The following is a 16469-nucleotide window of genomic DNA, read 5'->3' on the forward strand; positions in this document are numbered from 1 at the left end:
TTCTGGAATCTGGAATAATCTGTTTATCCACAGACAGGACTGGACATAGTAAACCACCTTTTAGTGTTGTATGAAAATAAACTTAATTACTATACCCTTTTAGTCATGGGATGTTACAGTCCCAATTGTGTTGAATCTCTCATGATTTAGTAATTTGTCATGTAGTGCAGTTGCAAACTCAGATTGAGAGCGGTAGATTATTTTTGGCTAATTGAATTAAACATCCCCCTTCAGTTCCTGTTTTCTCAAATGGTCTTAAAATGTGCTAGTATACACGTACATTGCAGTATCTTTTGAAAAATCGGTGCAGTCTTTCTACTTGCTTGTATATAATTATAACATTCAGTGCTAACAATGAAGTAAGAAAACCTGTTTGCTCTCTTGTCTGCGCTCCGCAGTGCATTGACACATTCTTATTTATTTTTGAAAAGAGATTTTCCACCTAGATAAGAAAATTGATCTGAAAAGCTCAATATCCTGTGTTCTCTGGCTAGCGTGTCAAAGACAAAAGCTTTCATTATTTTCGTTCAAAATATATCATAAAATTGTTCAACCCTTGAAGTAAGACTGTAAAGAGGGGAAGGATTGTCTCGTTTCGAGTTAACTATCTGCTTCCCAAGTCTCATGCATATATGTTACCTATATTCAAATTAGGCGTTGAAAAGTAAAACAGTAGAAAGACATTTTCTGACAAATGTCTCATATTTCTACTTTATAGTTACAACTGTACAGCTGAAACACTAATGCAAAAGAGAGTTTGTGTCCTTTTGCAGAGTAACATTTAACAGCAGAGTCATTTGTTTGGTACAGAAGAAAAGTAAAAAAGCTTTAATGAACTGCTGCCATAGACCTTTTCATACAGGTGGTTAATTCAGTTGGTGTGGGTTTAGATTCAAGCTGTTTTTCACAGAACAAATTTCATTTTGTTTTATTTAATTTTAGCATCTGTCATATAAGTAGTGACATAGTTTGTTAATTGAATTATGTTGTTTCACTCTGATTTAGTTAACAATTTCAGAATACCTTCTGTTCGTGGGAGGTGAAACAATGGTAAATGAACAAAGGCACATCTCTGCCTTCAGTGTTTGCATATCACACCAGGTTTAACCTATTAACCAGTTAATTAATTTTGTCTTTGGGGTTCCTCCAGTTTCTGTGCTCAAGGTGGGAACTTCTCTGCTTTCTTGGATTTTGTTAAGCACTTTCTTTAAACCACTAAATAAATAATTTATCAGGAAAAAAGAATATATGTTATTGCTTTTGACATTTCCTTTCTTTTTATTAGTCAGTGTCCTTAACAAGTTTTTCTTTAAAAAAGATGTTTTTACTGAGTTTTCCATAGCTTTCTTGCATAGGTCCTGGTCTTCCTCATCCTCTGCTTGTATCTTCTTGTGCTGACTTAACACTGGTAGGTAGCCAAGCACCACACAGCTCTCTCGCTCCCTCTCCTCAACAGAGCAGGGGGAGAAAAATACTGTGAAAAAACTCATGGGTTGAGATAAGGACAAGGAGATGGTTCACCAATTACTGTCACAGGCAAAACAGACTCAGTGTAGGGAAGATTAAATTAATTTATTGCCAATTTGTAACAATAGAGAGCAATGAGAACTAAAAGCAAACTAAAAACACCTTCCACCCATAATCCACTTTCTTCTATGTCCTCCCATAGGCGGTGTGGGGAATGGGGAATGGGGACTGTGGTCAGTCCCTAACGCTTCATCTCCACTGCTCCGTCATGGTCACTCTTTTCCCCTGCTCTGCTGAGGGCTCCTCCACGGGCTGCAGCGTGGAGATCTGCTCCGTGTGGGACCCATGGGCTGCAGGGGGACAGCCTGCTCCACCAGGGGCCTCTCCACAGGCCGCAGGGGAACTGCTGCTGCCTGCCTGGAGCACCTCCTGCCCTCCTGCTGCACTGACCTAGGGGGCTGCAGGGCTGATTCTCAATCCTCACTCTCCCAGCTGCTGTCACACAGCAGGGTTTTTTCCCTTCCTTCAATCTGCTCTCCCAGAGGCCCAACCAGCATTGCTCACTGGCTCTGCTCTGGCCAGCAGCGGGAGGGCGCTTTTGGAGCCGGCTGGAGCTGGCTCTGCTCTGACATGGGGCTGCCGCTGGTCTCCTCTCACCCCTGCATTCCTCTCACCTACACCTTGCCATGTAAACCCAATACACTTTGTTAAACTGTGACACTGTCTTGCAGAAACAATATGTTCTGAAAGCCGTAAGGGTCTATGTACGCTTTGAGTATTACTGTGTAGAAGAGTTACTAAGTTGATCCTCTTAAGTAAATAGAGAAGGTGAGCAGCAAGAAAGAAAGTAAAATAAGTATCTTTTTGCAAACGTGCTCTGAAGGGACAATAAAAGTATCTGGAAGGAGTAGTGGAGAGAAAAGGAAGAAAAAGCCAGATTCCGGGTGAAAGGCCCTCTAAGTAGGGAGGGGATGTGGAGAAAGATCAAGGGTTTTCCCCTTTCTTTCACTTTTCCTGGTGCCCTGCCCCGCTTCACCATGTGGCTGCTTAATACAGAAGATACCATATCCAAATATTGACCCCAATATGTGCACATTACTGTAAAGTTTCATACTATTCTATAATCTTGCCACCAAATTTCTATGTAGTGCTTCATTTGTCAGCTACTTGTGTGTCTGAATTCCCTGTAAAAACACTATACATTGCATGGGGGAAGAAGTGTTGACTGAAATGTTGGTGTCATACCATTGGTTTGTGGATTCTGTTATTTTACCTGCTTTTTGGTACACTGAGAATTCACAGTTTGTCTTTTCGATGCAGTGTGTTGGTAAAGGGACACTCATCTCTCGTAATACTCTTTCTGAAACACGGAGAGAGCTGAAGGAGTAACACTGTCAGAGTGCCTCTCTAGTCTGAACTATTCCATGTCTGATGATTGCTGAAGTGCCAACAGAAGTGGAGATGAGAGCTTTCCACATGCTAATTCCTCAGGGCTTAAGTAGAGCTCTATTTCCACATATTCCCCCTTACCTGAAGATCTTTTCCATGTAAGCGTCCTCTGCTTCTCTACGTCTGCTTGCAAAGTTGTCGCCCTCACTGTTCACCATCCCCAAGCCCTCACCCGACTCCTGTATTTCCTCATATCTGTTACAACTCATCCTATCTGCAGCCAGGTAGTGAGGGAGATTTCAAAGATGTAGATGAACAACGTTTTTTGTCATGTTTCATCTGCAGTGGCCTGTAACTGCTGGATTTTGTATTTGCCTAATTAATTTAATAAGGCAAATGAAGCTTAGGTGACAGAAATTCATTTTTTGATAATTTCAGTCCAAAAGACCAAATCTTTAAAAGGTGTTTATAAAGTATAATAATTTTACTGACTGTTCTGGCTCAGAAAAACCCAAAGAATTCATAATTTTTGTCTGTGGAGGGAAATTTGTGCATTGTATTGGTTGTTGTCTAATCTCATGAAATTACTCTTCTGTTATTGAATGTTTGGTATCTGACTTCATAACAACCCCAGCTCCCTCAGCCGCTCCTCATCAGACTTGCTCTCTAGAACAAGTCTAAATGCATGCACACGTTTTGTGCATGCACATAGATGCAGAGGTGGGCGACTGAGCTGCGGGATGAGATCTTACCTCTGCCAAGGCTGCAGGCAGAGCTTCTGCCTCGACCTTGTTAGAGAAGCCAAGGAAAGAGGCAGCGCTGGAACCAGCCCCACGTGCACTGCAGCGTGGCAGAAAGTCAGGTCTAAATGAAGTTTCGTTGTGCTGTTTGAGGCCCAGAGGTCCCTGTGGGAGTCTTAGGACATACGTGTGTGGTCTGTGAGGAGAAAATCTAACAAATAAGCAGCTGTGCCTGAATGGGCTTGAGCTTTGCCGTGCCATTAAGTGTACCTCTTGTCTAACAGATGCAGACAGGCAAGACTCTATCAATCTGTTCCTGGGAGTATTCAAGCCTACGGAAGGGAAGCCTCATCTCTGGGAACTACCTACTGATTTTTATTTGCATCACAAGAACACCCTCGGTCTGTCCCAGACCAGGCGAAGGTATTGTGATGTTCTGTTTTTTTATTTAGTGTTGCTCTAATAAATTTTAAAAATGCATGCTGCTAACCAAATAATTTGGTCAACTTGTTGAAAACTTGTTCTTTTAATTAACTACTGTTTTTTTACACTTTTACAAACACTTAACAAACAAAAAAAAACTTCAATTACCAGAAGCGTTGGACGTTGGTGTTTAGAAGGATTTGCTTTAATAAGTTAATTACCTGCTGTACTGAAAAAAGAAGTTTCATTTTGTATGAAATTGTCCTTTGGTGTGAAGTGCTTCATTGTGTTGCTGAAATACAGTTAGCAATGTCCTAGTAAACTGTACACAGGTGTGTTTTTGATGGCTGCATGTATTAAGTTGGTATTCTGCTGGGTATTTTTATGAGCGTAAACTTCGTGTATATTTTTGTCTAGTGCACTTAGTCTGCTGCTGTGCTTGCCAGGAAGCCCATCATTTTTTGCCTTCCTTTCAGCTATGTCTGGCCTATTTTGAAGACTTTTTTTCCTTCAATTGCATCCTATTGTAATTGCACAGTAATATACAGAAATAATAGAGATGAAGTTTAAAAACTTTAAAGTCATTTTTAGACTGATTGCTTTGGAATGTGGAATGATTTCATTAAGTAAATACAGTGTCTAAAAATATTTTTTCATTTTAATAATAAGGATAGTACTAGACTTTTTGCTACATACGTTTTATGGATTTTGTTGTTTTGCATTTCTGTTCATTCTACAAGTCGTAAAGCTCTGTATCACTAATGGTGGATGCAAATATCTGCATTTAAATTTTTGTCTGGGGATGAGTCCAAGTGTTTAAACTGTGCATACAGTCCCTGTTGGCCGCTTGTTCCATTAACCCATCATTTAGGACAGTTCCTAAATTTTAGTCTTTTTCTCCTGTCTCCCGAGGCTTCTGTTGAGGCTAGCTCCTATCAGCCATGTGCTAGTTCAGACATGAAATATGCAACATTCATTTTGTTGCCTACTCGTTCTGGACATTATTGTATGTCAAAATGAATTCATCTGAACAAAATGACATCTCCATGTAATAAGCAGATAGCAAAAAAAAAAAACCACACCTCTTCTGAGTAGTTTTTGCTTGTTTCTACTGAACTATTTTGCAAGGTCTTCAGATAACTTCTTCCTGCCTCTCTGTTAGATTCCTTGGATAGAGCAGCAAAGGAAATAATGAAAACAAGGATATAGAAAGAGAATGAAGATGTTCCCTGTCATTGAAACCTCCTAAGACTGTCTCTGCTTTTCCTATATTGTATTTGTCTCTGCATCAGAAAACAAAACAAAAAAAAAGATTTCATAATGACTTTCATGCATTACTTTTATATAATTTGTGATTCACATGAAAAGACAGTGAAGACGGAAAGGAAGACTTTCTTTCGTCTTTTTTACTAAAAATTTTTACTTAAATTTTTTACTTGTCATTTGTGCAAGCAGCAAGACTGGGTATGTCTACATAGATTCTGAAGGCAAGGATTCTGAAAAACTGTCTTGCTAGCATGGCCTGATATAGTACTTTATCAAGAGATGGGACTGTCAGATGTAACTCATTGTTTTCTGTTTAGGACATTCACAGTTGTTGGAACTGAAATACATTGCCCTACCTGTTTTACACCATTTGTGAAGTCCCACTAACAAACCTCTCCCTGGGCATGGGAATACACCCATTGCTTCTGCTCCAGATAGCTACACTGACATCAGTAGGAGATAACTGCTACATAATACTCTGATTACAGCCCTTTAACATCATGAATACACATATGTTTGAAATAAAATCAATGAAGATATGTAAATATGTTTTCATTCAAAGTAATGAAATAATAGAAATTGTCAGAGTAATTTAGAGAAAATTTTGAAGTATGTTTGAGAAGAGAAAATCGAAATATGTAAATATGAAAGATAAAGCATGCTTTATTTTAGGAATGCTATTTCCTTTGGTTTTTATTGTTGTTGTTTTGTTCTTTTCAGAAATATTGAATAAACTTCCAGCAGGCCATGTTTTTTTTGCTATTAGTTGTGCCAACATATCATTCTCAGACTTGAGACAGCTGTCACATTAAAATTTATTTCTATGTGTAGAAGTCAGCTGCTTTGAAAATCTTCTGGTTTTATTTATTTATTGTCATTTACCTTCATTTCTTCATACTGTTTTCCTAAATTATGTGATCTAAATAACAAATGGTGGCTTTTTTTTTTTTTAAATAAGAACAAGAAATATACATGTGAAGTATGCTTACTCCATGGCTTTGTATATTCTTCACTGATTTCTCCATATACCTTCTCTATGTCATAGGAGATTAATTTTCAGTCCTATAGGTAGGGCAGATGTACTTTGTTCAGTGGAACAAGACCTCTCCACTCCCCATACCTGTGTTTCAGGTGTTCAGTCTTCATGTGTTAAATTTCATGTCCTCAGAGCAAAGTTATAGAGTAGGGGCCTGTTGAGAGCATCTGTCCAAGGATAATTCTCTACTTCCTTCCACTTGATTATAAGGAAATGTTTACCAATGAGACTGTATCGTTAGGTAACTGTTAAGTGCAAATCCTTAGATTGGATGCAAGATGAGATCTTCTGTATCAATTCTGTCTGTATTTCCTGTACAGCTATACTTACTGGTGGACCACGGATGTGCTGAAGCATTTACCTCTTCCTTTTGATGAAGGTATGAACTCTATTTGCTCTTTCTCTACTGTAGATACTACAGTGTCTTATTTATCTGGGATACTGTGGAGGATATCTTATTAGGAATTGTCATCATGAAGGGAAATCAAATTATGGTGGTTGATAATGTGTATTTATTAAAGATGTGCTTTGCATTTCCTTCATATCATATTTTCTTGTCTTAGAGGGAATAAGACTGTAGAAAAATGCCTGGTAGGGTGGATACATAAATGGGCTACTGTTTACCTAGATTTTTGCAGAGACGATAACTGTTAGTAAAAGAGTATTTTTTTTCTTTTCCCTAGTGACATGTGCTGAAAACAGACGGAAGTTGACAGTGAAGAAATTCCACAAGTACGAAGAGGAAATTGATATCCATAATGAGTTTTTTCGGCCATATGAGTTGAGCAGTTTCGATGAGACCTTCTGCTTGGCAATGACCAATTCTACACGGTATATTTGGGATGTTTTGGGAGTGTAAATCTTGAACTGAAAATTGATTTGGTGTGAATTAATTATGCATTTGATTCATTTGCTTAAACCTAGATAACACGCCAAATTTTTTCTGAATCTTCAAATTTAGCCGAGTCTTAGAAACTAAACCATAATACTAAAATGGAAAATTAGTGCTGAAAAATTGTGTTAAGATAGCACTTAAATTTACAATTATTTTCCACTCTGGAGTGTGTAATATAAGGGCATTTGTAATCTGAGTAATGGGTTTTCTTTGTGGACTCATCAGATCATGGAGGCTACCTTCAAAGCAATTGTTTTTTAATTGTTCTGCTTGCATTTTACATTTTTTTTAAATTTTTTTTAGCTCACCAGGTTCTCAGAGCTGGCTTGATAATTTTTTTGTTGGCAGCAACCAGATGGATATTCTAAGCATAATCTTAATCATGCTTTAGCTAATGATTTCCAGGCAGATTATGCTTCATGTAGCTTTTTGACCCAATTTCAGTGTTGGCAGCATTTTGAAAACAATGTATATGAGTCACAGAGCTTCATCAGTACAGGAGTATGCCATCGTTCTAGCCTCCTTGGCAAGTGGTAATGTTTGCAGCTGCTTCACAAGACCAAATGATGCTATGGAAAACTTTGTAAATATGTAGGGTTTTATGTGCACATGACCTTAACTTGTAATGACAAGGTTCTTTTCATGCATATATATTTTTTTTTAATTCAATGGTAAATGTTAGAAGTAGTTCTTCCAGATTTCTTTTTTGTGTGTGTATGTGTGTGTGTTCAGTTTTGCTTATGGTGAGGTTTTCTTTTCTCTTTTGCCAGTGATTTTATGCCTAAGAATATGGGGATTGATCCAAGCCCATTTACTGTTCGTAAACCCGATGAAACTGGAAAATCAGTGCTGGCGTAAGTTAGAAATAGAAAATTTTTTTCTGGTTCAATAATAGCGAAATTGTAATGCAAATATATAAACAATGTGTTTATGTAGTATATTCTCTGTGACATGAGAAATAAAAAATCATTAATGGTATACTGTAGAAATGTATGCTTTGAAAATCATATCTAATTCATGATTTGTATTTGATGCTGGGAATTCTTTATTCAGATTGTTTAAGCTTTTCTATTTAAGTGAAACCCATACAGTAATTTTCTCTAGAATGAAGATACAGAAGTTGTTAAAATTTGATCATCTCTTGGTACTGGTGTCAACTTTGTATTCTCTGTTGGAGATGGACCGTATATCATTGTTGCCTTACAAGTAAATTTTGTATAAATAGAACATACCCTGAAACAGCCAGCATAGTTTTTGATCAAAAAAGTAAAAATGTTACAGAAAAACATTTATATAAAATTATGTAAAACAGTTCCACAACAGTTACCGGGACAAATGAATGTTTCATGTAGCTGCTTTTGCATTCTGGTCTCGCATCGTTACTTCATTTATTCCATCATTGCGTTTGATCTGCCATATCACATAAGAGCTGTGGGGACTCTTCCGGAACCACTTCATTCTCTCTTAGATACCTCATATCAAGGAAACCTTTTATCAGTAATGACTAAACCTGTGCCGTCACAATGTTGTAAGTTCTTCTGAAAACTTTGCGTTCTGTTACAAGCTATAAAATTTGACTGTCTCATAAATAACATCTGTCATGCCTTGACCCTGAGAGACGCACTGTCCATAAATGTTGAGCAGTCTATGCTTATCACTAGCAGAACCTGATTTCATACAGGTAATGTTCCCTGGGAATAAGCAGAAAGACTGTTTGATAGTTATACAATTCACCTCTTGTAAGAACTGTGCATGTTTTTGTGCTTTTGAAAAAAAGCTTTATTCTTCTCCTTTGGTATAGTGTCATATTTTGGACTAACTTCTGTCCAGATATACCATGAAATACTTAACCATTTTATATCTTTCGCAAGCTCTTTGCTTCAGGCTCTCCACTGTGACTTTGAGGGATTGTTACAAGATAGATAGCTGGACCAGAGCTATGATCCCTGGGTATTTCTCATAAGGCTTCCCATGCATTGGCTAGTGTCCTGGCGTAAAATGTGGCTTCAGCCTTCCACCTTACCTTAGAGATATTTAGCCCTTTAGATGGGAAAGAGATTTTATTTCTAAATGCAACAATGCATGCAACAGTAAGTTATTCCTATTATTTCTTGCCAACTTTCTAGTCTACAGGTCTTTCAAGCAGCTTCCAGAAAAAAAGTCTAGCCATTTGTCCTGCAATGCCCTTTCCAGGGTATAAACTTCTCCAGCATAGTCCAGGCAGGCAGTGAGATCTTCTGAGAACAGAATCCTGCCAGTGAGATGAGTTCCTCAGCACTTTCAGGGTTGTACGTTTTGGATATAGTTCTATACCCCTGCTCTTTCTATTACTACAATTTCATATTCCCCAACTTTTCCATTTAGGGAAATGATACGAAATTTCTGCCTGACAGAGCAATCTGTCATTCTCAGTAAAGGAGTTTGTAGCTGAGTGTTATAATGCTGAATTGTTAGCTTTGCCACGTCCAAGTTTTTCTTCTCTTTTCTCACCATTTTTTTCAATCTGTTCATTGTCAGATATCTTTCTGAGACACCTGTTTCGAGAGAAGTAATGGTCTAATGGATTTGAGTGCAAAAAAGTGGTTCATTTAATAAATATTTTTTTTTCCTATAGAGGCTATTTCACAATATAAAAAAAAATAAATGACATGATGGTATCATCACTTTTCTTAGGTCACAAACAACCTTATTTGTAGTATGGTAATACTGACATCAGTAAATTCATAACATTTATCAGTGGAGTTGTCTGTTTTTCCTGACATGTGGCACATGTGCCTCAGTGTCCTTATTGGGTCATGGTACCAGAATTATATTTGTTTCTTCATATGCCAGACTTTTGCAGTACAATGTCCACCTCTCTGATTCCTCCACCATACTGGAGGCGTTTTGGTAGATGCTGGTACTTGGCTCTTGACCAGCTCTGTAGAAAAAGGAAAATAATGACTTACTCATGTCTAGATAACTTCTTCATAAAAAGTTTCTCCAGAATAAGTGGAGTTTTATTTTTTGTTTTATAGGGCTGCTAGATGTGGTTTCTTTGTCCTGCATTTTTTCAGCATCTTCTGATTTATTATGACATTTCTGGAGGATTTGATAATCTGTTTTCATCTGTCAGTGTTCTGGTCCCTTAGGACAGTTAGATGTTGGCCTTCTCCCGTGTGTGTGTTGGGGGTGGGATGGGGATATCACTCTTACTAGTGTTTGGCTAGTAAGCTTCATTCTTCAGCTTTCCTAAGAACTGCTTTTCCTGTGACCTTCACCTCATTTTGAAAGCAGGGAAGATAACTTCCTTAACTTTCTCTAAAGAGAATAGAGTATGTCTTCATAACTTTATGTAAATTTCTATCTAAGGAGATGTCAGTCTCTGCCGAGTCAGAAATTAAATGTACCTCTATTGTTTTTCCCCCCTAACACATTTGTTCCAGCTTTAAGAGTTCTTCTCATGTAATAATGTCCTTGGGGTGGGGCAGAGGGTGCTCTCAGATCAAGAACCTTTGGGAGGACTCTTTCGCTTGTTTATTTGTATAACTAAAATACAAAAGTTTAGCTAATTCACTACAGGGATAATTCACTGTAAGAGTTTGACTGCAAAGGTACAGCTATATGACAGTCATAGAGTGCTCCATTAAAGCTCAAGAGACACTGGAGACTTCCATGCCTTTGCTGATGAGGACACTAGAGCTGCAACCTGAAATACCATTTGCATTTTCATCCAGCTGCATGTTGTTGTCAAAGCCTCTTAGTGTGCTTCTGTCTTTCTTTAGGGTCTTCCCGTAGGGTAAGTCACCTGCAATGTTAGAGTATGTATAGATGGTCACCTGAACAAGGAGAAGGTGTTAATCCCTGTTTCCAGAACTGATCTATCTATAAACACATTCACTACCTGCCTTCCAATCCCTCTTCCTCCAGACTCCCTGAAAGACTGTGACAGATTCTGAGGGGAAAGGGCACACTCAGTCAGTAGGAAAAGACACAGAGGATGTAAGGTTGCAGTTTCTGATGGGTTAAGTAATGCATACCTTTCAGAGCTTGTACAGTTAAACCCAGTGTTAGTTTCCTAAAATATAGATGCTGCACCTTACAATAAGGCATCTCTTTATGGTGACTAAAATTTTCAACATCAGAAATACATGCCCCATAAGGAATTGCTGAGGGGGAACTGAATTGAGGGGAAGAGGTATGGAGAAGAAAGGGGAAAAAAATGGCGTTATGATTAAGGGGCCTGAGAATAAGAAAGTTAGCAAAGTGGATAATACTAATCAGCAAGTAAAACCTTTTCCCAGAATAAAATCAAACATGTTAATGTCTCAATGAATTTTTGTGTGTGTGTGTATATATACATACTAATATGACAGTATGGGGGAAAGATTTAAATAGAGAGCCAGGGAATTGGTGCGGAAAAGCTGTCTTAATCCAGTGAGATCTCTTTAAATGCTCTGGAATAAGAAGAGATTGATGAAAAACAAAACAATTAGGGGATTCAAAACGTGAGCAACAAGTTGCTCCAGAGGATAGAACTTCTCTTTTCCCCCAGTAAGGTAGTAATCAAAATTAGGAATTTTAAGTACTTGCTATTAATATCTTTCTGATTTCCTAAATACACGCTACCTTTCATAGGAACAAAAGTAATAGAGAAGAAACTGTGCTGCAGCGCAAAACTGCTGCTAGTGCTCCGCCACCCCCAAGTGAGGAGGCAGTGTCAAGCAGTTCTGAAGATGATTCTGGGACAGACAAAGAAGATGAAGGAGCTGTTTCTCAGCGTTCTACTCCAGTAAAGGTGACTGATACAGGAGATAACACAAAAATCACAGAGGTAAGAAATCATTGTGGTGGGCAAAAAAGCTAACCATGAACTTCAAGTTCACATTTCCTTAAAAAAAAAGTTTTTATAAACAGTAAATATTACAGAACAATCTGAAGTAAAACACAGAGAAATTAAGAGAAAAAGGTCTCCAGCATTAGCAAAGCTGGTTATAAAACTTTGCTATTCTCATTTTCATTTAAGAGTCTTCTGTTACACTACACATTTCACACAGCTTAAAGTGGAAAATAACATACATAAGGAAAGGAAAACAATGTTTAAAACCTATGGCATTTGAAAGGGACTCAGGTCAGGTGTAGTCCATAATACTATGTATAAAATATATCTATGTTAGTGTGGTAGTTCAAAGCAGTAGTGCACTTTGGATCATCATCCCTTACTATGCTTTAGCTCACATTTTGGTACAGATCTGAGGTCCTGAGACCTCAGACCACCGCTTTCATTTAGAAATCTCCTCCTTTTGAATGATGGTACTTGCTCATGTGGGTATTACTGTAAATTAATGTTCAATCTGACTAAATTTCACCCTGATTTATCTGTGGAGTTTTAAATTGTTTCCTAATGAAGTTCTCTGAATTGTCAAAAACAATAGAACAAAACTAATTCTAAAAATGACTGTTATCATTTTGTCACATTGGTCCTATGGTGACTGTTAACTCCAGGGTTGAAGACAGTGGCAGGATAATAGGTGCAATTGTGCATGCAAAGTATTGAGTACGCTTCAACACTGAGACCTAAGATACATTTTTTTAGATTTTTAAGATGCTTATATGAACAATGAATGCATGTAAACACAAAATATGATTTAAGTTAGTATTGAATATTAATAACTTACAATTGAGTGAAATATTCTGATTTTTATTAATGCACGTGAAGAAATATTTTCCATTTTATTGCACCTTTTCATGCATCAAATTTTAGTCATAATTTGCATTGCTAATTTTCATCATTGCTTATTAAAATTGCAGTGCTGAAAAGGATTACCTATTCAGTTAGGCTGTGTTAGCAATTAACTTGCGTTATCATTAATGTCTCTGCCTGCTATTGTAAATTTGTTTATCCTCTTCAAAACTACAAAGCCTGTATTAGATGCATTATTTTTTTAGGGCATAATGTTTATGGAAGCTTTTTGTTCAGAAGTCAAACATAAATTAGTAATCTTAAAGACTGTGTTACCCATTAGATTTTAATACATTCACCAGCTGATCTTCATTTAGCTTCGGAAGAGTTGTTTTTCCATTACTAGGCTAAGGAGAACATCAAATACAGGTTTTTCAAGAAAAGTTTTGAAATTATTCTTCTGGCAGTGGCAATTATGTGTTGTTTCAATACTTGTAGTTAAAAAGTTTAAAAAGAAGACCTATAATGGAGAGTTTCAAAGCTTGATGGCTGAACGTAATAACCTAACAAGAAGCAAAACAACAGTGAAAAGATGATAACCTATCTAGTTGATTAAATAAGTGTCTATTTTCTAGAACTGGTAAATCATAAAAATATTCCAGACATACTTTTCAGTTAAGCTTAAATTAGAAGAAACTTTAATGAAGACTGCACTTAAAAGCATAAGCTTAAAAATATTCTATTATGTGTCTCTGTTAGCTAAATTGACAATATACTAACACTCTAGCCAGTGTCAGTCTGCACTTTACTGTTTTCTCATTTGTGAAAATGGATTGTATATTATAGTGTTCAAAAATACCAGAAGTTTGGATGAAAAGCAGCAGCTTGTGGTGTTTTTGTGTGTGAAGGAGCTGATATCTGTAAGCTTATATTTTTAGGTGCATTTTTGAGTATATATTGTTGTTGCAGAACAGTTGGATGTTTGGTCAGGAATTTGAATTTTGGTATTTTTTACATCAGCAATTGTAAAGCAGAGAATTGTATGGGGGGGATGGGGGGATGTGGAACCAGCTAGTTCCTTCCTATTCATACTTCCCAGAAGTTAATAATAAAAATCTTCTATTCTCCTGATCAGGACATACCTTTCTGAAGAGCTTCTTTGACTCTGTTTTTTTTTTTTTGAACTAAAAGAAAGCTATTTTTATAGTTGACAGTCTTGCAATTGCATGTGCCTTATCAGTAACCCCTCAGTTCAACACTGACATACTAAGTACTGTATGTGCATTGGCTCCTTATTATAGCTGACAGATGTGATTGTGTAACTTATAAAATAAAAATAGTTTTCTATTTTACTGAAGATTGTAATTATTTCACAATTGACAGAAGGAAATGTGAAAGCAAATTCTGAACTAACATGTTTTTTTCTTTGTTAAATCTCAACACAGAACAGAATTTAATACGTACATCTTTGTAGGCCCTATAAATATAAATTATTTTCCTGATTATGTTGTTTTCTCTGATGTAAATCTTTCAAAAATCCTTTACTTTCTTGTTGAACAAATGTCTTGAAGAATTTTTTTACTAAATGATTTTATTTAAAGAAAACTTCCTAACATTACTATGTATATGAGAAACTTGTTTGGTTTTGCCAGAACTTTTAAAATTATTTTCAGATTTAGAAATAACTCTTTTTGAAAGCAAAGTTGTGTTTGTTTGTTGTTACAGTATCCTTGGTCTGAATCTTTGTTCTTACTATGTTCCAGAATGTAGTTCAGTCCACCAAAGATGTGTATGGAGTTAATCTTTCAGATGTTCCTTCAGAAGATGATCTCAAAATATACACAAGGTGAGATAAGTTTCCAGCTGTAATCATTAAAAGATAACTGAAGCTAGTTAAATACAGCTTGCCAAAAGGGCTTCTTTGAAGCTTATTTAAATTATAAATTTTAGGCATATTTGGATGTATCCAAATACTGTACTACTTTTTAAAATCAAACCATTTTCAGATGTCTGTGTCAACTCTAAATTCAGTGGCAGTAATGCATATGTCTCCAAATGCAAAATTTGGAACTTAAATCAAATGAAAGATACTTGGATAGAAATACCTGTTACTAAATATATTCCTAGCAATTAATAGGAAAATTCCATATTAGGAGTGGTTCCTTGGTTCTAAACAATGTAGTCTGTGATTTTTCCTTTTTTTCTTTCAAATACTAAATTACACTAATGCAAATTGATCAGAACTTAATCAGCCTTTTCTATAAACATGTATACAAAAGAACAGAAGTGTGTTTTTTAACATATCTTATTCATAGAGTTATGTGCTAACTGTACATTTTACTTGAATGTAAATAGTTGTGTGACTTTTGATGCCTAAGGAAAAATGTTTTTCTGACTAATAGCAAATTTTTTTATTGAAACATCTTGACTATTCAAGCTTGAAGTACAAAATAGTGTAATTTATAGGGAGGCTTTGAGGCCATTGCTAAGTCTGATATAGGCTCTGGACAGTAAAGTTGAGAAAATAGAGGAAGCAGGTAGCAGCACACTCTAGGGGCACGGATATTCAGGTGACAGGTATTTCTACTGTAAATTTCAGGAGAGGACAGAAGAGACTTTGGCTGTTGGCATTACCAAAGTTGCATGAAATAACAGCACACAAATATATGTGGTGTGTGGGTTTACATGTGCTTGTGTTTATAAATCTATATGCACAGCATGAAATGTAGTGTGTGTAATAATGTGCTCTTGCATACTTCATTTTGAACTGCATCGTGCTGCCACTGGTTTGTAATAATTGGTTTCATGAACTCGAACCATACGTACAGGAAATGAGAGTGAGGTACAGCATATTGCAAGACAGAATACAGCTCTTCAGGTGGCCCAGCAAGTTCCCACTCAGTTCCTGCACTTTGTTGTAAACTGCTACAATGTGAGGCAGCATGCTGCACAGCACGTACAGTCGCTTCTCAGGAGCTGCTTCTCAGGAGCTGCTTCTCAGGAGCTTACTGTGAGCGGTTGGAGGTAAGAGCTGGTGTGCAGGCATCAAGGTGTCACCTCCCAGCTCCAGCTAAATTGTAGCAGCTACAAAAACTTCTGCTTTTATTTCAAGGGTAACTTGGACTTTTGTCCTGTATAGGTCAGTTGTTACCACTCCTGCAGGAGTCATGAACTGCCAACTCCCACAGAGCAATGAGCAAATTAATAATGTGCTTCTCCAACAAAAGGGAGTGACTCTTGTTGTATCAGGAACACTTGTTTCTGAATCACCATAACCCCATACAGGGCACTAGTTGTGTGATGCCATTGTTTAAAAAATGTGTGTTTAAGCTATTCTCACATTCATTCCTCAGTATTACAGAATAGTATCACTAGGATAAATGATCAATAGGATCATTTCCCGAGTGGCAGTCTTTTTCTTTGAAAGCTAGTCAGAATAATGGGAATTCAGTACCAGAGATCAGTTGGAGAAACTTGAAGGCAAATTGAAGACCCTGTAACTTCCTAAAGGCTTGGAATGCTGTTGCCAAGAGAGCAATTGCTTATGCAAGACACCAGGAGTGCAAATCAATTATATTAGCTTAACAAACC

At 37.0% G+C, this 16469-nt stretch overlaps 1 protein-coding gene across 2 annotated transcripts in view; it reads left to right on the forward strand.

Annotated features, from left to right (window-relative positions):
* The window catches only part of FIG4 (FIG4 phosphoinositide 5-phosphatase), a 70082-nt gene that overhangs the window by 32998 nt on the left and 20615 nt on the right, over nucleotides 1–16469 (forward strand). For both annotated transcript variants that reach the window (XM_083831870.1, XM_083831871.1), the window contains exons 16-21: nucleotides 3881–4019; nucleotides 6642–6700; nucleotides 7005–7152; nucleotides 7987–8070; nucleotides 11834–12029; nucleotides 14642–14724. In XM_083831870.1, the coding sequence (XP_083687996.1) occupies nucleotides 3881–4019; nucleotides 6642–6700; nucleotides 7005–7152; nucleotides 7987–8070; nucleotides 11834–12029; nucleotides 14642–14724 (709 nt within the window). The remainder of the gene's footprint in view (nucleotides 1–3880; nucleotides 4020–6641; nucleotides 6701–7004; nucleotides 7153–7986; nucleotides 8071–11833; nucleotides 12030–14641; nucleotides 14725–16469) is intronic.

This window comes from Anser anser (genome assembly GCF_964211835.1).
Source record: "Anser anser genome assembly, chromosome: 3".
Classification (NCBI taxonomy): Eukaryota; Metazoa; Chordata; class Aves; order Anseriformes; family Anatidae; genus Anser; species Anser anser.